Source organism: Platichthys flesus, chromosome 4, assembly GCF_949316205.1.
Source record: "Platichthys flesus chromosome 4, fPlaFle2.1, whole genome shotgun sequence".
Classification (NCBI taxonomy): domain Eukaryota; kingdom Metazoa; phylum Chordata; class Actinopteri; order Pleuronectiformes; family Pleuronectidae; genus Platichthys; species Platichthys flesus.
The window spans coordinates 20616719-20638525 of record NC_084948.1 but is presented as its reverse complement, the minus strand read 5'-3'; the positions used below and the strand labels follow the sequence as shown (position 1 = coordinate 20638525).

Sequence of the window (21807 nt, the reverse complement as noted above, 5' to 3'; positions counted from 1 at the left end):
TTGTCTTAGCCTATATTTGACAATGTCTAATGCCAAACAGCTGCTCAAAGTTTCAGTGCAGATGAGTAAACAGGAATTATGATAATACCGAAGATAGGTATTTTCAAACAAGTTAAAACGAGAGTTTATTTTTTTCCATTATGTCTAAGCAGATTTACGAGTGTTTAGTTGCGACGGACAGTGGAAGTTTTGATGTCCTTGGACAAAGTGAGTCATTTCTCATTACACATATAGCAGCCGTCATATCTTGATGTGCCTGAGTTATGACTCTGAGGAGGACAATGCCATCTGGCACTAAAGGTTTTAAAGTATTCTACAGTCACTGCCTCCGCGAGCTGTGTATCACAGCCACTTTGCCTCTAGCTAAGTGGAGTGAAACTTTATTAGCATATACCAAACATCACAAAGCGTCGTATTTTTTGCTCCTAGAGTTGATGTGCTATGAGTCATGTTCAGTATTTATGGTTGAGAATAAAAAGACCGACCCCAAGTACAACATAAACACACACTGCAACCTTTAATTGTCTTTGTTATACTTGTGCATAATTTGTTATCAGGAACCCGGAGCCAGACCGGATGACTGGCAGCGCTATGCAAAAACAGACTTCTTGTCCATAAATTTAATGATTAATACAGATTGTGTTGTAATCTGAGAAAGCGTCCTGGCATGAAGGATGAGGATTATATATTTTTCATCTGGGAAACTAATTGAAAAGGCCCATGATGGTGCTGTTATCACTCATGTCCCCAGCTGAGTTTGGTCCAGGGTGAGATATGAGTGACAGAGAAAAAAGGGATACTTAATGAACAGCATATGAGTGTTGAATCAGGCAGGTTGTTCTTTGAAGACTGGGACATCTTTTAATAAAGATATCTGGTATTAATCAGTATTCAGGCATTCAGATTCAAGTGATAATACCTGCAGTCTTTTGCACTCACCTTTGTGATGGTTGAATGAGTTGGCAAAGTCGTCCTTTTGCTGGAATACATCAAATGTTTCCATGTGCAGCACAAGGAAATGTTTATGTTTAATTCAAGATAAGCTGAACATTCATGTCAGAAAATCGCGCATATAGATTCAATAATAATTTTAAAGCATGAATCTACTTTATTTTAAATGTCTAAATTGATGCAGTTGGACGGTTTATACATTGTGGTCATTTTGCTGTACATTGAGATAACCTGTCAACTTCAATCCCTGCACTTACTGGACGATTTGGTTTTGCCTCTGCACCACTTCTGCACCCATCACATGTAAACTGGATTTTCTTTGAGCTAAAACAAAGTCCAGCATTGATGAGATAATTGATTCCACGCTCATGTTCGTCGTGTTGATATGAACCAGCAGCCAGTTGGCTTGTTTTTCTATAAAGACTGGAAACATGGGGGAATTGATATGTTGGCTTTATCCAAAGATAGGCAAAATAAAAGCTGAAATGTAAGTTACATATATAGAATAAACAGATAAAATGTGTTAAAAGAAGTGCTTGAGACGTGTTTGTGGACAGATTTTTTTTAATTTCAGCCCGAGCCAAGTTAGCTGTTTCCATGCTCCGAGCTATAGACTAAGCTATCAAGCTATTAGCTGTAGTTTTAGATTTACTGTCCAGTCATGGTAATGTAGGGCCTCTTGTCCCTCAGGACACGAAAGACAAAATCAAAATGTCAAATTATTAATTTTTAAATGCAGCATCTACTACTTGTGACCCCTTATCCAAGGTTATTTGCCCCTTGGACAGCGTACGGTTAGTTTATTTCAGTCTCCAAAATGTTTTATCTTTCCTTGTGGTTTGATTTTAATCATTTTGGTTGTGTTTTTTTTTTTCTTTATCAGTCGCATTTGAGGGAGATCAGCCTCAAGGCCTGAAGTGAATATTCAGTAGTCTAGAGAGAAGGAAAAAGAAAAGTCTGAAGAAATAATCATAATATTGTAAGTTCAATAGTTATTCTCTTTCTTATTCCTGTAATTGTCTCATTACCCCCTTGGATTTACCTTGAGATCCACCTTTCAGGTTTGGAATAGATGAGGGCGATTATCCGAGAACAATCATCACAAACTTGTTAACTCATTCAAAGGCTGCACTCTGAATTTCAATATTTTCTCCTGAAATATCAAAGCTGAACCAGCCTATGGACTCATCTGTTTGCACTGTTTCAAGCACATGGAAGTTCTTGGCAGATGGAACAGTGCATCATTGTCTTGAAACCACGTCACATCTTAAAACTGCACCATATCCTTACCTAGAATAGAATGTGACTGCCTCACTCACCTCTTTCCCTCATTTGCTGCTTTTATCATCTTATTTTAAGTGCTCTGTCTGTCAATGAAAACTGTTTCTGGACCTTGTGAGATCCAGACGAGTGGGGTTGTGCCGACTTGAGTGATGCACTTTGCATGTTCCCTCAGATGCTTCCCTTTTGAGGGGGTTTAACAGATGTGTCATACTAACTCTGTAAGTGCTGATCGTTACGTTTACGGATCATTCGTCAGTTTTGCAACGCTTGGATTTTTCGTTGAAGCTGATTTTTTACAGTCACTCAGGTTCTGCGATCACTGAAAGATCACCTACATCTGGGACTTTTGCACAGCAATGTTTACAGGCAGATTCAGAGGCAATTGACATATCAATCATCCACGAGGCAACACTGATGAATAGACGTTTCACCCGAGAATAAAATGGTTATGTTAGTTCCATCACGATGACCTGCTATCTCACACAGAGGAAACATAAAGCAGAATGAATCCCCAGCTGAACATTTATTGATGCCGTGTGAGCTACACTGATGGGTTTCATTAAGGTCCACTGAAAAGGAAAGAGCATATAATTCAATTCTCTTTTTTCATACTTAGAGAAGATTAGAACAGGTGAGCTCATTTTCCTATTGTCATAGGCATAAACCCAATTCTTGGATAATAATATCTAAACAAAGATTGTTGGTATATTTTCAATCTGAGTTCATAAGAAAGATGCCTTCTGCTGTAGACGTGATTTAAAGACAATAACATTTTAAAAACAGGTGTGACTTTTAAGTTAAGATTTGTGTTTAAGCTATGCCCTCAGCATGGATCTATATGGATAGGGGTTTGTTTTTTCTCTTTAATCCAGCAGATTTCCACGATGCCTAGAGGGATGAATCATGATGACTCTGTTGATCCCCTGACTTTCCTAACGCGCCAACCTGAAGTGGATTTCTGTGGAATTTGGTTCAGACACTCAAGTGATAATTGTCTGCATGGTTGTAGAATGCATAAGTCCACCAAGACACAACGTCCCCTTAAATCCAATGAAGTCGCACCACGTTACACAATCATAGATATCAGTTTCATATGCCTGATTTTTTATCTTCAAGATCCATAATTATTCGCTGGAACAATCCATTAAATAAAGGATTTTGAATTAATGCCTTTAAATTCATAAAATAATATATTGTGCTCAAACTAATTGGAGTACCTTCCAGAAACATGTTGTAAATTGTAGAACATAATTTAACCCCATAATTGATCAGAAGTTAGTAAAAACTTTTGGAAACTGGCGAGAATTTAAAGTACCTGTCTGTTCTCATCAACAACTTCTATTGAATCAGTAGTTTCCATACAGAAGAAATCTTCATACAGTATTGGAGCACGTCCAGTCATGTACTTGACATTGTGAGGTTTTCCAAAGCAGCAGAGTAGATGAGTGCATCTCAACTATGAGACTATTTATGCATGAACAAGCCTCACTTGGAATAATAGTTCCAGGCCCCATCATACATCAGCAAAATAGATCCTTAGAAGACACTGTTTACACAGCAAAAGTATAGTTCATGTCCAGCAGCAGCAGCAGCAGCAGACACTACTTTATCTGGCCTTTTTAAAGCCTGCCACTGGGCAGGCAGCTGGAAGACATGAAACCAAAGGTCAGGTTGGGGATGAGTAAGACAGCATCCGGAGGCCATTAAGAGGCAGAGGGGGGAGGTAGAAAAGGTGCTGAGGCGGGGCTCCTCATGTCAATGCAGATGACCTCAACTCATGTTTACTCAAGGGGTTTATTATCCTCAAGGACAAGTAGTAAACAGTCAAATATATTAGATTCCAATGGTTAATGGAAGGCTTAGGGTGCATGGTTTTAAAGCAGGTTCCCACTTGACTAAGCCCCCTCTTGAACTTAGAGTAAATTGTGTTACAAGGATTTTATAGAATTTTAGAGAGAAAGTAAAATAACAATGAATTTACCAGTTTTAGAACTACTTTCGTAATATTCATCCAAACAGAAGAACCTTGTATGGTGAGGCTCAACTAAAACAAAGAAGAAGAGGAGTGTTTGCCAATAAGTTTGATCTTTATTAGAGATATCCATTCTTTCTTTTTTCTCCTCTGAAGTAAAACTCAAAATATAATTAATTTTATGATAAAGTTAAATATTTGGACTTGCACCATATTTCATTATGAAGCTGTTTCAAATACATTTAGGTAAAAGAGTTTTAATATTCCGCAGGTTGATCCGGCTGATGTCAGATGGATTGCATCAGAAGGTGTGTTTTATGTATCTCATTGTGTTTGACTGTGTGTTTGAGCCCTATCCTTTATACCCATGGTTTCTGGATACCAGGGCTGAGGACCAGACTATAGTGAGGTTTGGTATTACTGAAAATATGTAAAATTCTTTAATGTGTAATTAGTGTGTGCTCAAACACTGGGGCATTATATATGATGGTATTGTGGTCCAGTATTTATTTCCCAGACATGACATACATTATGAGGCCAAAATACCAGGACAGCTCCTGTTGCTAATGAAGTCTTTAGATAATTAGGGTCACAGTGTAAACACAAGCCACCATTCACCCCCCCGATTGTGATTTTGAATAATTCAGTGTGTGAATCAGTGAATGAAACGAACTGGGTCTCTTCATCAGTGGGTTTCATTTCAAACGCGGCCTCTTTCCCTTTGCACTGATTTCCTGTCTGGTTCGTTGCTGTGTGAGTGATGAGGAGAAGGTGGAATTTTTTTACATTCTTCATCATGAGTTCACTCGTGTGCATGTGGCGGCCACCTGCAGTAAACAGTATGAAACGGCAGCGGCAACATGTCTGCAGTCAGGGCGAGTGTCTCACTTTGGGATGTTTCCTGGTGTGGCTCCTTGTAGCGTGCAGTGTGTGTCCCTCGCCGCCTTGCAGTGCGCTACAGGCCTAATGACACACAGGACTGCCGTGGCTCTGCCTGTGGAGACACGACTGTAGCGCTGGGACTATTCTTTTTGTCCTAGTCTCTCTGTTTGGAGCTTTTCTGCAAGATCAGCACTGGGCTGGAGCGTGGCAGCGGCTCTTCCTCTCGCCCCTCCGTCTTTGTTTGGCTGTATGTTTAAACCTTTTCAAGTGTGTGTAATTGTGAGAGCTGCTATACAATGTCTAGAAATGCTCTTTTTTTTTTTTTAAATAGCCCACTTCTCATGGTCCATGTCACACATTGTCCTCTAGCATTTTAGCTCACATTGTTAGTACATGTTCATAATGAACTAGACAGGATTCATTCAAAGGCTTTGATGAATGACATTGTGAAACCCAGACTGTAATTGGGGTATAAGTCTAAGTCTTTGAAGGGGGAGAGAAATACACCAGCTGATTATGAAAAACCTTGATATATGAATATTATGTTAAATATGCCTTTGGTCATATGCTGATTTCTTCTGAGATAGTGAGGTATTGGACAATGAGTATTGAGTGAGTATTACAAATTCATGAAAATAGTTAATTTCCCTCAATTCAGTTGAAACCTATACGCAAAAGAAAAAGTAAAATAAGACCAAATTAAGTCTGGCTAAAACACTGTGTTTCACACCTGAAGAAATCCTGTCTGTTTTTATAAAGACCCTCATAACACAGTTTCCATTCATTAAAAAAATAGACCTTTTAAACACGGGGGAGGAAAAGTAATCTGTGATGCTAAGACTGTTACTCAATGAACTGTGACTTGTACACACAGGAAATGGTATTAAAAAGTGAACCTTGCATGAGAAGTATTACTGAAGCAAGATTGTATAGTGTTATTTATTGTTTAGATTATTGAACAGATTTGGATGGTTAACCAGTAAAAAGCGAGCTGAAGCTAATTTACAGCCCTGTTTAGGTTTTACAAGTTCACTTTAAATCCGACTGTGTTGTACACGACTGAAAACACACTCACAAATACGGATATGTAATTTCACTAACTGTGTGTTTTCAAAGAGGACACAAGATGATCACATTCTTGTCTGAAAGTTCATTGAGATAAAACAAATTAATAGAAGATGTATAATAATTTAAGAAAAATATTAAATACAAAAAAAGATTTTATTGTTATTCTCTCTCCTTTCTTTAAAGGTCTGTTCATCATAACAGAGGCAGCAGCAAGATATTGTTGTGTAGTATTATCATAACAATGACAATTTACATACAAATTAGTGCACTATAAAGTCCACTTAACAGTTTACAGGCCACTAACTATCTAATTAAACCACCCAATTAAAGCTTAAAAAACTCATGCTCCCAAAAGGCCAACTCAGAAATCTGTAAAAAGAGGTGTCTGTTAAAAAGTTGATACAAAGATTAGTATTAAAGGTCCAGTGTGTAAGATTTAGGTGAAAGGGATCTATTGTCAGAAATTGAATATCAAATAATCCTAGTGGTGTTTTTACTAGTGTGTTTCATTTAAAAATGGCACAAATTGTTGTTTTCTTTGCCCTACAATGGACCCTTTATATTTAAGTAATTTATATTTATACTGGAATCAGGTCCTCTCTACGGAGGCTGCCATGTTTTTAACAATTGTCCAAACTGGACAAACTAAAAACCTTTTGAGTTTTTATGACAACTGAAGGCTGCCACAGGTTCTCTCTCATGTGAGGTGAGGGGTATTCAGCTGAAACATCAAACATCACCAATAGATATCACTAAATTATACATACTGAACCTTTAGGACTTCAGTTAAAGCTTTATTTCTAATTTGGGGTTAAATACTAATTACTGCATATCAGTCACAGAAATATTTATTTACAAACCAGTTCTCCCACAGTTAAAAGCCTCTGGTTGTTTTCATCTATAAAGCTTTACAACCATTTTTTCAATGGACTCATCAGAAGGTTTGACTCTGTTTAGAGTTTTAAACCTTTTCCGTAAAACATGTTAAACATATTTATCATCCCATGTTTTCCAAAACATCTGCAAACATAAAGAAGTGACTGGATATTTTAAAGCCATTTTATTGTCTCTTTGATTTCAGTAATTGAAAAATGAAAACATTTTGATCTGTGAAAGAATGTTATTGGGGGCTAATTTGTGCATGCAATAGGATTACCGATGAATGCTACATGCACTGTCAAGGTAAAAGCATTTCATTGGATTTTCTGAGGTTTTATTTTTACTCTCAGTTGGTCTCTGAAGTGCTTTGCAATGTAATCAGTGGAAATGAACAACACTGACCTGGGGAAAACATTTACTTAGTTTGTGTTGAATATTGTAAAATGGCGTATAATGAACATGGTTTCACAGTATTGTTCATAAAGGGATGAACTGGTGCTCACACAAACGGATCAAGAGTCTGTGAATCGAGGTCAGGATTTGTTCCGGAGCAGCTCCTCTGGGAACTCAACTCTGGGTGACTGTTTCTAGCCTTGAACCTACATTTACACCTACGTACTATAGGTATTAACTGTGGCTGCCATTGGAACGACAGCTAGGGGTTCAATTTTCGGTCAGCGCAAAGATAGTTAAGTAGTTGAGGCATCTGAGCTGCTTCCACTGAGTTGAGGAGGAAAACTGTGGCCTGACTAAACAGAGAGTGGATATGATACAGATTCAGAAGAGTGAGTGACCATCAGCCTCCTCCTATACATGACTGACATCAAGCCAAGCACATGTACAAATGAGACATTCAATGATCCAGCTCACCAGGACTGACAGTGAGGACATTGGATTGTCATTCAGACTGGATAAATGTGGGAAGAGAGGGTGCGAGATCCGAAATGAAAGGGTAGAGTTACCAGAAGGCAGAATAACAGATATGCAGAGCATGTACAAATACCTGGATATATCCCACAGGCGAATGGGAGCCATGCTAACAACCAGACATAATGGCAGTAGTGGTAGATGTGGCAATTCCAGCTGACAGTGAAGGAGCGGAAGAAGATTGGAAAGCACCAGGGGTTTAAACAGCCACTGAAACAGATTCTGAAAGTCACCGCCAAAGTTGTCCCAGTGGTATATCAGCTTGTTTAGAGTGACAGCGCGTGTTAATGATATTGCAAATGGACGGAATTATCTGCCTCATTAATTTCCTCCATTTAAACAGAAAGATAATTCGCCAAATGTAAACTATTTAACAGAGACGTGAACCTTGGTTCAGACTTTCAGGTGTAAAAAGACACATATAGTTAGCTAAAGGTGATAGTTCTGGATTAATGGTTTAAACAGATTGCTAGAATTTATGAAAATGAACTGTGAGGGATTTGGGGTTGATATGTGTAGTTTCTCCAAAGAGGTGGTATTAATGTAAATTTGACCGAAACAAGCTGAACATTTACAATTCATGTTGAAACAATATACAATTAACATATATAGCAATAAAAGCCCAGTTTTAAATAAATGAACATAACAGGTGACACTGAATCTACTCTTGACTTCGCAAGTGTTGTGCTTTCGGTGAGAAAAATACCCCTAAAAATATACATGTTCCATTGGATTGACCACTTGAAGCAGATAAAAGGGTAAAGTAGGTCAATACATCCTTTCAAACCCCTAAAAGGGTTTGAAGTGACCAGGGATGCAAAGTGCAGGTCGCCATAGGTATAACTGCTTGTCAAGTGTAACAGGGCGTGTGATATAATATCCATATCCACGTCCAAGCCTTTTGTTCACAAATAAATAACCATCACGTTTTTAGTCATCAATTAGGGTAAAAAAGGGACTATATGTTATTGCCTCTCTGCCGATCAGTCTTGCTAGCTGCTGTTGGCATACACCGGGAAAACTCACTCTTCAAACTGGAAGAGTGTCTCTGTCCAGACGAGCGTAGTCCTGGGAACGGCTAAGATACTTGGGAGAATTCCTGAAACCCCCATTATCATCTCTCTCAACCCTACGTGCGGGTGATGTGTTTTTCTTCCTCAAGCTTTGGTCAAGTCATTCATTTGGATTTTGCGAGTTTATGGGATGTTTTTGCCTGATTAATGTGGAAATGTGTTTTTGCTCCACATGTGATTTATCACTCGTTCAAATCTGTGGTAACATTCTCAATCTGACTGAATCTGGTAAAATGCTTGTATCTGATTTAGTGCTTGAGAAAACCATGCAGTCTCTTGGTTTTGCTGCTTCCATGATGGAGCATATTTTTATGTAGCCATTGTTGGCTAAAACCAGTTCTCTCTGTGCATTAATATGATGTTATTACTGGTATTATATCATCGATTTCCCTTTGAACCTAATGTAGAAAATTATAGGCATGGTGCTCTTCATTAGGTAGCCCCCAGCCATTTGGTTTCCGGCTGAGATGGTCATGGTCAGTTTGATGCTAATGATCCTGCATTATGCTGTTCAGTCTACTGTATGTAGGTTAGGTGTTTTCAGCCAAGCGTTCCAGCTGTGTCAATATTTCCAGTAAAGCGTCGCTAACAGTACATCAACGGTTGCTATGCCAACAAGTGTCCACAAAGCTTTTGTTCAGGTCTTTTTCTTCTCTTCGTCCATAAAACGTTATTGTTGCATAAAATCCATGTTGTGTTTCTGTGCTACCCATAATAATGATTAAGTTATTGTATATTCATGCTTTATTATTATAAAGGCAAATAATCCCTTTGACTTACACTTTCCCAAGGTGTACTTACCTCAAGAAAGATTGAGCTGCTCAGTTTATTTGAATAAATAGAAATTACAAATTGATTAAAACAAAAACAAATCAGTTGTAAGATTGGTAACTGCAGTTGAAGTTGAGTGTGTAGAAGCCAGTTGACAAGCGAGCATAAAAGCTTCAAGAGTTAGTTAATCTAACAGTTGGAATAAAGAGATTTTCAGTTTATTCCTCACTAAAATGTGTGAGCAGTGCCTCGTATCATGGTCCAACTAATGGCCCAAAATGTAGTCCGACCAAAAGAGGTTGTCTCGAACCGGAGAAAACTAATAAGTAAAAGAATCCCTGGATTGCCTGTGCTCTTCGCCTCGGACAATATAATATTTTAATGAATAGGAGGTTAATTTGATGAATTTAAACTTGTGTCGAGTACTGTGCCTGGCGCTGGTAGTTACACCAAAATACCTTAAATTGCAATGTGAAACCAAAGCTTAAACAGATTAAAATGTCCCTTAACCCCTTCATGTTGTTAGAATACACCGTGAATTCAAAAGACAAACATCCAGTTAACAATTCATCAACATTAAAACAACACTACAGTCGCTGAAGGTGTTCTTGACTTCACGAGGGTTCTGGTTTCAGTCACAAAAGATGCCCTCTACATATATATGTTAGATACAATATCCCTCTTGAAGCAGATAAAAGGTAGCAGAGTTCAGACTAATACAAATGGGAGGACTGAAACAATATTTCTCTTGGAGACACATGGAGACAAGAAAAGCACACTCAGGCCCATCCAGCCAACTTGACATCCACTATACCCCAACCAATTTATTACCATTAAGCCTCTCTAAGTTTCCATGTGACTCGTGATTTATTACAATCATCTGCCGTTTGTCTGTGGCTTTGGTTGTACACAAAATGGCCTGGCCTTTCATTGGCTGATAAATATGTGCAGCATGTGTTTAACATTTAAGTGTTTACGTGCTTTTTGTTTTGGGGGAAAAAAGGCAGAGAATGATGACGATCATTACCGTGTGCCATTTTTACATTTTGTTTATTGAGATTTGAAAACAGTGAATGAAACAGATTTATGATGTATTTGTGCAGGTGCGTGTTTGCTTTCTTTAGCCGCTGAATTCACAACAAAATAATGATTATTTAACAATCAACACCATGGCAGTGACTTATTAGATTATTAAAACAAGCCCCAAGATAGTTGTGTTATATTCAACAATACTATTTTCATCAACACATGCATGGATGTGATTTTACAAGTTGTTTCTACATGTGTGTGACCAAAAAGAGGGAGGCAGGAAAACCAATTGAGTGCACATGTTTTATAGCTGGAAGGCGTAGAGAATTGATGACCTGTGGTGATATATTTGGAATATAATTTCCTGTAATAATTTGCTATGGATGGAGGGAGGATGGAAATTTGCTGTAATACTATTGTACCTTACAAATCCCGTAAAAATTGAATGGGAATACGCTTTAATGCAGATATATGGACAGAGCAGGGGCTGGCAACCATCTATTATTCTGCCTGTGGCTCAAGCCTGTTATGTTAAATATCATACACATTTGAGTTTTGTTTTACATATTATATGAACGCAATTGAATTTTGCATTCTCTTGCTTGTCCACTTACGTCCATAAAGCATGAGCGAATTTACATTTAATTTCAATAAGCCTTGTTCTTGCTCAGCCGTTGGGGGTCACTTACAAGGGTCTGATTCAATTATTCTTCCTTTCACAACAAGAGGAAAACATTTTCATGGTGAATGGTTTGCCTAAATAGATTACCATCTCAAATAATTCAATTTCCGCTAATTTGATTGATTTCATACCAAGGGGGGAAAGAAATCTTAATTTAAAACCATTGCATTTCTAATCAAACATTAACTGCAAAAGAGGCCTGGGCGAAAATCTTTTTATTACCGGTTCCCCACTAATTTAAATAGAAAATGCTGACGGCTGCCCTATTAAATGGCACCACTGGTATTCTGTGTGTGTGTGTGTGTGACTATAGCTTATATGCAAGACCTCCAAAAAAAACTACTTAACTGTTTGCAAGCCACATTGACCATTCCTCAAGTAATATACAGATAAGAAGAGCGCATGCACACACACAGACACACACACACACACACTCACAGAATCTATGGCTGGCCATTACTACAGAGGACCCAGATGAAGCAGTTCAGTCATCTGATCCATTCGCATCCATTATTCATCCTGCTCGGGGAGACAGAGACGCTGGGCTTCTCTTCTCAGAGAGACCCCGGAACCCCATCTATTCTCATGAGCAAAGGAAATGCCATGCAGTAGTGCATCAGTGGCACAGCGAAAGAGGGAGAGAGGGAGAAAGAGAGGGATGGAGAGACGAGGAGTGAAAACAAAAAGTTGGAAGAGTGCAGGGTGTAGGCAGTGCTCAAGAGCTGGTATGAATCACCGGGCGTATTGTAAATCAATTTATTGCAAATCCAAAACAAAGAGAGTAAAAAATGCACCAAACAAAAGTACAAAGAGTGGAGAGACATAACTTATAGAGCACATCTCCACCAGGTGCACCCTGCAGGCCAATACCCGCTGCAGTGGTGTTGGAAAGTCAAGCAGCCTGGCCGGTGGCGTGAGGAGCAAACACCTTGTGGAGACACCGTGTGAGTGGCAGGCAGAACTGGCGAGCTGCCACAGATAATAACATCTGAAATAAATGTGATGTGCGGAATTCAATCTCTAGTGATAGGGACGGCTGCAGCATTAGAGTGAAGTTCTAAATGCTATCTACTCATCCATGGAATGAGGACTGACACGCAGTCTCAGAGAATAGATTGTGCAATTAGCAGCCTTTGTGCTGTTTTGACACAATGAAAAAGGGAAATGAGATTCAGTGTTGTCATGCATGCGTCTCTGTAGCTCTGTGATTCCACCCAAGATATTCCCAATGTACCAGCTTTCAGGTGAGAATCAGTCGGGTGAGTAAAAAACGGTGAGACAATAACAAACACACACACACACACACTGAGGATGAGAGAGTTCACTTGGACACCCTTTATTAATAATCTGCAGTGTTTCATTTCCATTCAATCAGTGTGGTTTTTAAATTGTGAATTTCTGATGGGTGTTCTCAGGTTTGCAGGGAGGAGTCTGCCACCTCCCCAGCTCCCAAAGCTTCCATTATACGCTGTAATACTCCCTTTAGAGAAAAGGGGGCGCTCTTTGAGTAGGCAATGAACAAAGTGGCTTTTGGATCAGAGTTTCACCAAACTTCACTGACTATTCCTTTAATTAAAGCGGGTTTGTGCAATCAAACTCTTCTTCGAGGCTTCAAAAACAAAAAGATTTCCACTGAATCTGCCTCCTTTGAACTCCTCATGTTAGAAATGGACTTGAATTGCCTGTGATAAGTGGATGTTGTTCCAAAGAACCCAGGTTAAAATAGCTTTCTCCTGTAAAAGCATCATAAAACAGTAGAATACACATTCCCTCTAACAACAGCAGCAGCCACTGACCTGCCTCCTGTAGTATAAACAAACTAAATGCTGCTTTATGTGAGAATTATTTGCGCTTTGGCCATAAAAACCAAAGTGCAGTCATAGTTGAGTGTAGGTTGGTGTGCACCCACATGAACTAACAGACCATAACCATAAAAGAAAATTACTCTAATATTCCTATAAAGTGTCTGTGGTTCTCTGTGGTGAGTTTATGGTGACCCCACCACCCTCCACGGTATTTTACACATCCCATGGCATCACTGTAATATGCCCCCAATTCTCCTGTTGGGAATTTCAACCGTGTCTTTGTGGTCCAGTGACAATAATACACTTACTAGGTATGCGTGTAATAGCCTATTCGTCTGTGATTTTATAGGTCTGGGTGTCATTGCAACATAATGCAGCCAAATATGATCGCAGGCTCCCTGCTCGAGCCCTCCCTCCGCCTCTCATGTGCCTTTTCCATCCCATGGCCGTCTCTAGGTGATTTAGCGCCGCCAGTCTCAAGCAGGTGTCCAACATGGCGATCACGGGGAGCGGATCTCTCGCTGTTTCTCTCTCGGTTTTCGTGATTTCACTCGCGTTTCTTCCGAAAGGTAAGTTTTAGAATTTTTTTTTTATTATGCTCCCTCTCTTTCTTCAATTCAGTGTGAGTGAGTGTGCGTGCGTGTGTGTGTGTTATGCAGAATCCCCCCCCCATCCGCAGCTGAAGCCGGAGGAACACCGGGGAGAAGTTGTGGTGCTTTTACGCGCTGGATGCGCACCAGCTTCCCCCTGAAATCTCAGCATCACTTTTGTGCCGCTGTGGTTCCGCTGTGTTTGCCGGGACTGTGGGGACCCTCATCCCGGCATTTAGCGCTTCACTGACGGGGGTGTTGTCCTTAGTTTTACTGCAAAGACCCGCACGCTATTAAAAAAAGTAAGAGTGCCGCACGACGGCACATGTGGAGAGAAAGTATGTTTCTGGGCAGTGGCGGCCGTGGCGTGTTTGGATCGGGGGCAAGTTGCAGGCTATGCTCGCTGGAAACCTGGCTCTTTATTCTGAAACGAGTCCGATTCTCCGAACGCGGGCCACGCACTCGCATCTTTCAGTCAAACCGCAGTAAAGCTCCATAATGCAAACTCACCCCGCGGTCTAAAACCCCCTAAAGTCTGCGCTTCAGGTGTGCTTCGGAGGAAAATATCACGCATTGCAGTCTCTCAGTGTCCTCTGGCCGCTGAACTGCTGCCTGTGATGCCTGTGTGTGTGTGTGTGTGTGTTTGTGTTCCAGTCCGCAGTCTTCACTTCTCTTGGTGAGCCTTGGAGAGGATGTAAATCTGCCACGGAGCTGTTTGGCTTTTACAGCCCGCAACTGCTCGATCCAGGGGCGCCTGGATGTGCGCGACCATTGCGGTCCTTACAGTCCGATCATACCCCGTCATGCCACCGCGGTTGCATCAGAGTTGCATGCGTCAGTGTGTCTTGTTATATTTTTTCCAGGGAAAACGTATCCGCCGACACTACTGACGCATGTGAACCCATTAAAATGTTAGCTTGCAGCCGCTATAAATCCTCCCTGCAGCGCCCGGGTGGACATGTTGTGTCGCCAAATGGTGAGCAACAGTTGTGATGACAGGTTTACACATGAAGTCCACCGGAGCGACTTCTGAGTGGTTTCATTTCTCTATCAGATATTGCCATTAGTGGCCGTAGTGCTAATCTGCATCACCCATCAAAAGGTTTGCACTCTGTGTGTGTGTGTGTGTGTGTGTGTGTGTGTGTATGTGTGTTTGTGGTCACGCATGTTGTGAGGACCTATCCTCAAAGTCACCTTACGGGGACTTCTCCGCTTCTTTGGGAACAAAAAACAAGTCCCCATAACGTAAATCATTAAATTCTAAGGGGAAGACATGTTTTAGGGTTAAATTCAGGTTAAGGTAAAGGTTAGGTTTAGGTTAAGGTAAGGGTTAAGTGAGTAGTAACTGGTTAAGGTTAGAGTAAGTTTCAATGAAGCCCAGTGTGTTTGTGACAGAGACTGAAGTCACAAGTAAAAACAAATGTTTTATATATTTATAGCTCATGATTACCAGCCTTTCATTTCACAGTTGTTGAATTAATCGTGGTCTGTGTTGAATTGCAGTTGAATGACATTTACAGAATTGACCGGCGTCTCCATGTCATATTAATTTAATTAACCTCTCAGCCACATAAAATAATGCACCATGAACAGGCAGCCTCAACCTCAGGCTGGAGACAGCGAGGGGCGGCAGCATCAGGAAACTGATGCAGTCTCTCTCTCTCTCTAGGTGCTTTCAGGACGGAAATGTTCTGATGTGACCTCAGGTTTTTTCATTTGTTTGTTTTTCTTCAGCTGCCGCGAGCAAGAGAGAAACGGGAAAAAGACAAAACAATCTCTGGCTCTGTGAAGTGCTGACTGTCTGATTTTAGACAGCTCCCAATTTGTCCTTGTTAATAAGGCAGAATCAGTGGATTTAAACTTTGTCTCGTGTGTCTAGTGAAAGACTCTGAGAAACTGTCTGGGTGTTGAGTTTATTATAGAAAAGACCAATGAAAGAAGGTGAATAAAGAAAGAGGGGGGGAGAGGGAAAGCTCAGCATCAACATGTTAAGGTAAAGCTGTTCTCATAATGACTGCTGAAGCTGAAGAAGCTGCTTCCGCCTGAGTGTCCTGTCGTGGAAAACGCTGGGACTCTGCATCTTAACACGGGATCAGTTTAGTGGTATTTCCCTGCGTGCGTCTCCTGGGGTTCGCCTTGTTGTAGCATATCAGATCGTCGAATTTCACGAGGTTGCATAATCCCACTTAATACCAGTTTAAAAGCCATTCGTCAGGACAGAGCGATGGTGACGCGGATCAATACGAGCTGTCGCGAATCCTCTGGGCACCAGTGAACGACAGGACCCCGCAGAAACAAAAAGGAAACATACAGTTGTTACGGCGCTCTCGGGTTCGCCTGTTGGCATGTGACATGGCGAGTGATGGAAGGTGTCCCTCTCTCCGGTGCTCACGGGTTTGGCTTTGAAACAGATGTTGCGGGAATCATCTGGCGGTGTGCAGCTCTGGCCTCAGTTTGTGTTTGCCCCCCCCCCCCCCCCCCCCCCCCCTCCATCCCCACACACACCGTTACCATAGTAGTTACCATCGTCTCTGTCAGTGGTGCATATTCAGGCCTACAGGAAGTACATGCACACAGCTAGGGTCATTCAAAAGGGCAAAGGACGGGAGCTGGTTGTAGCAATACAGCTATACTACTATGCAGTATATTATGAAGTAAATAGTAATTATTATTTAACATGTGGGCTAAACTTAACCTCCCTTGGGTCATTTAATCTATAAACATGATGAATATTTTATAAGTTACCTCAACCAAGAAGGTTATGTTTTCTTTGCTGTGTGTCTCTCTCTCCGTTAGCAGGAAAACGCAACAACTGCTGAATAGATTTTCTTGAAACTTGGTGGGAGGATGAGACATGCGCCAAGAAAGAACCCGTTACACTTCGGTTCAGATCAGATCATTTTTGTCTCTTTCTTTAACATTGCAGGATAGGGTTATTTTCCAGGGCATAAATCATGTTTTGGTAAAAAATAACGAGTGTTTGCAAGTTGGTGCAGCTTGATTTAATTTAAGGGGACTGTTGAGCCTCACTATGCACTCTGTTGTCTGTCTTTGTAGTTTTTTTTAAAATCATTTTTCTTTTGAGTATTACAAATGCTATTCTGCTAAATAACTGGTGGCCATTTGTTGCTGTAGTGGAGTAAGATGTCCAATTATTTCCCCCTTGAATGTACTAAATTAGAAGCGTAAAATAACAAACAAAAATATGTAATTGCAACTACTTCAAAATTATTATTTTACTTTAATCTTCCAATACTTTCTCAATTAGTTGAAATAAAAAAAAAAACAAATAAAAGAAATGGTCATCACAGTTTCCTGAAGTCTGAAGTGATCCCATTAAAAAAGTTTTAATGCCAATGTTTAGTGGTTTACTACAAGGCGAAGAATAGCAGCATTCTTCCTCATTGATTCGATGTTGATCAGAATGGCTGCTGATACATTTTCTGTCCAATGATTAATTGAGAATTTTGTTTCAGGTCATCATTAACCCTAACCCAAAACAAGGCGTTCTTCTCTGTTCGATCTGTTTGAAATACCGCTAAGAGTTCAGTCCTGTGATTCAGGATAGATTCAATACTGCACCTAATGGGCCACAGATATGTGCCCACTTGTGAAGTATTTCATTTGGCTGTATGTTAGAGATCACCACCGTAGATCATTTGTAACAATAATATACTCTTCTATTTAAAGAAATTGAATTAATTGCTCATTAAATTTACATTAAACTCTGCTTAATAAGCCTCACTCTAATTGCCAGATAATGCATGGCACTACTTTATGCGGTGGCAGCTAATCTGTCTGGTGGAGAGGGAGGGGCTGGCAGGAGGAATGGCAGCTGATGCATTTAAGGAATTTGGCCATTAGAAGCAGATGTAACGAAGCAAGTCATGTGGTGCTCTGCAGTTATTATTTCACAGAGAACAACGCACGTCCATTGCTTCGTCTTTCCCGGTGCATCTGCACGTGTCGTTCTCACCAGTAAATCAAATATCTGTGTTTACGCCGTCACCACCTTGCCTGGGCGTGGCAACGAATAGTGCGAATGAGCTGCAAACTTCACACTGCCTTGGTGTTAGCTCATAAAACGGACCCGAGTGCGGAGGTGGCTCGCAGCTCGTAGTGAATGGGGTGATTTCACTTTAGCATTTGTCCTTCCAAGTCAGAGGTTGTAGCAAGTCAGCCTGTTTCAATAGAAAGAAGTTGGTTATGAATGTCCATGTTTTGGAGGAGAAAAAAAAGAAAATGTCTTTCTGTCCTTGACAGTTTTTGAAAGACTCAAATATCACCTGAAAAACATCACCTTGGGTGCCGGGTGCAAGTGTTTTCTGTCCGCACACTCAATAGTTGGACCTTCAAGTAAATACAGTATCTGATTGTTTTGTCAAGGTCGCGGGAGTGCTGCTGAAGACACGCCATCCCTCAGAGTCATATAGTAGATATTAAAAGAAGAAGAAAAACTCTGGACCTTTCTGTGTAAGGGATTTGCACTGTGGTGTCAAACTGAGCGACAAACCGAGGATGATCAAAAAGGTGTCTGTCTGTCTGTGTTGAGATGTCGTAAACAGTCAATTAGCAGAAACGAACAGATGACAGGTCCTTTCATGACTGTACGGACAGAAGCTTCCATTAATGACTGTGCTGGGGTAATGAGGAGGAGAGCTCATGTCTCCGCTCATGAATATGACATTGTTCTCTCTGTTCCCTGGATCTGAGGGACCTCACTCTATTGGCTGGGATGCTTAAACGGTGACAATCAGGTCTGCGGTGAAAAAAATGGAAATGCGATGTTTTTGTTTTGAAAAGGGCATAGAGTGCACATTAGTATGGGTGATGGAGCAATTACAAGCCACCATTAAGGCCTTGGAGCAGCCAAAGCACAGCACTCTGTAAAGGGAGAACTACCTCGGGCAGATAGCCGCCATGCTACAGGTCAAAAACTGTTTCGAACAAACTAGATTTTAGTTTAGAAAACAAAGACACCTAAAAATGGTTTTAAAACATCTCCCCTCAGTTCCCAACAAATGTTTAGGGAAGTATCAAGGGTCTGTCCATTCATTTGTCTCTGGCACTCATCGCAGATGCCAGTAATTGTGATTATACTGGGGCTGGAGGAGATTCAAGTTTGGACACCTTTAAACCTTCCCTAAGTTTTAGTGTTCTGCATTGCCAGATAATGTATGAATTAATACAGCAGGGGAGCTAGAGGGAGAATCCAATTACTACTTGAATTCAAGTGGCTGCTTTTGAGGCGCCTATCCCATAATATGATTCCATGTTTTTTGTTATAAATGTTCAGCCATTCAAATTTTAAAGAATATAAAAACAACTCTACTGTAGATTCTCCACCAAACCACTTTTGTACAGTAGCCTACTTCACAGCTTATACCGTTTATAGCTGCTGGTTGTGTAGCCAAGTTCTCATACTTTGGAAAGAGCTGAATGCACACTCCTCTTCATGTAAGTGTTGATGAGGGACAGATTCTAAAACGTATGAGTGAAAATAACACACTTGAAATTTTTCCATCTTTCTCTGCAGCTTTATGTAAATCGAGAGTTTCTGGCTTGTGTTGAGACAAAGGTTTCAAGATTAAACTAGACGGATGCCTGGAGATTACGTTCGCCCTGTATTGCCTAATGTACTGTGTTAAAGCAAGTAAAATTCTGCTCAATAATTTTTGTGTAATAGTTCTAACTAGATAAACATCAATTAAAACACAACTTTTTTGTGATGGCCCGTTCGCTCATTCAGACCTTCAAAACCGCCTATCTAATGGCAGGCCTTTAAAACAACTGCCCTCATATTGTTGTATAGTTTTCACATTGTAACTTGATATATGCTATTTATACGATTTTCATTATAGCCGCTTTCATATTGAAAACTGGGTCTTTATAGTCTCTTGTGGTCCCTGATAATGGAGGCACCATGTCTATAAATTATCTTGAAACGCCATATTTCTATAATGTAGCTGATAACATTTTCATGAACCTTATCTCATTGCTCCTTTAGGGTATTTTCAATGTCTCTCCTGCTGTGTTAAGAACATCTTGTCAGAAGGTGGTGGATGCATCTCGCAATATCAAAAATGACACTGATCAGCCCAAAGGAGTGCTCTGCATAATTTGTCTACTCATCCATGTGTCACATGCAAGAGAGACATCACCGATCTGACTCTCACAAATATTGCAACCAGCATTTAAAATGACAACTGTTTTGGCCGAGTGAGAACCACAATTACAGCCTGAAACTACAGGGAACGTATTCCCTGACTGACGAAGGTCTAGACGGGGACTGTCCTGTCATGTGAGCACAGTCAAAAGAGAAATTAAACCAAAAAGAGAAGCGTGAGAGTGGATGAGCCTCAGACGTGAACTCACAACATTAGGACTAAATAACTGCTGATCAATGCGGAGGAGAAAGGACTCTTTCAGAGAGCGAAGTCTGAATCTCTAATCTATAAATTCAGTTATCCAGCTCCCACTAATCCACTGCTTCAATTGTAACGAAAACGATCCCGCTGCTTTAGACAGCGGCTGCACAGTGTTTTCAAACAGAAGGTGTTTTCGTCTCGGCCCGACCGAGAACAATGAGCAACAAGTTGGCTCGACATTGCATTAGTTTCTTGTTTTCATCACATTTAAAGCTATTGATTAGAGGGGCTGTTTGAGAGATGGTTGACCCGCCCTCCCTCCTCCTGTCGGCCCAGTTCTATCTCATGTGTCCACTGTGAACTGACGGCAGGCCCATTGTCTTCTGTAGAAAACCTATAGGGGAGAGTTTTCATCTATTGGGCTGGGCAGTTGCGACAGGTTTCGGTTTCAGAGTCGCTGCACCTTCCTCTCTCCTCTCTGAGTTTGTTTGGACAGATCTGAGCCCGATAAAATAACCACTGTGTGCCCGAATTCCTCTGTAAGCAGCAGTGCATAGGTGGGAGTAATGCAACTCCACTGGAGAAAATCAAAGGTACAAGTACTGTGTATCAGTTTAAGTGGCGACTGAATGCAAACACTACACTAATCAATAAATCTTACATTGCAAACAGATAGGGGGGGGGGGTGCTGCAGCTGCCACATTTCACTGTTAGATAAAGAGTAAAGATGTAAAATGATCTAATATTCCCAGAGTTATATCCACAGTGAGTTATAGGGACAGTTACGGTTCCTCCTCTGGGAGCAGTCGCCCCTTTTCTCGTTGGAGGGCTGTTTGCGAATGCATTTATGCAGACTGAATGAAATATTATTCCCTTACACAGCAGGACGCAGCTCAACCTGGGTGCAACATTAGAATAGCCGGGTCCTTCCGAGTCTCCGTGTTCCTTTTCAAAAGTTCCCCCATTGCACAATAATGCTCCTCTAATTTTGTTTGAACAATGCATGCAGGGATGCTAGCGGGAAAGAACAAACATGTCTCGAAGAAACAACATAAAGGCCCTTTGTAACGTAACACAATGCAATAGCTTGATAGTTATTCTCACCTTAAATGTTCCGGTTTTGGTTAAGGGTTACTAACAATGACTTATATATATATATATATTTCTTTATAAGTCAATTAACCGACCACTCATTTACAATCACCACCATTGATTTCATATCGACTCTGTGGTCTTTTCTGAGGTTCTATTTTGTAAGCTTCATTACATTAATGGGATGGTTTCTCATATTTTCTTCTAGGGTGCGGCTCGGTGAAAAGAAAAATTAGTCGAGCCTGACCAAAACCTGGCAGGCATTCTGTTTTTTTGTGTCCTAACCTGATTACAGGTACCTGCAGCATAAAAAATTAAGCACATAGACCAGCCAACGAAACTGAACCGCACCCGATTGTTATTTAAAATGTTCCTGTCTTGTCCCAACTCGTCAGTTCCCTATGGGTTCAGGTCGGGTTTCAACCCCTCTACTT

General features: G+C 40.7%; 1 protein-coding gene across 2 annotated transcripts in view; it reads left to right on the top strand.

Annotated features, from left to right (window-relative positions):
- Positions 1 to 13772: 13772 nt before the first annotated feature.
- The window catches only part of cadm1b (cell adhesion molecule 1b), a 132904-nt gene continuing 124869 nt past the window's right edge, over positions 13773 to 21807 (top strand). For both annotated transcript variants that reach the window (XM_062386640.1, XM_062386639.1), the window contains exon 1: positions 13773 to 13892. In XM_062386640.1, the coding sequence (XP_062242624.1) occupies positions 13817 to 13892 (76 nt within the window). In that variant the 5' untranslated portion in view covers positions 13773 to 13816. The remainder of the gene's footprint in view (positions 13893 to 21807) is intronic.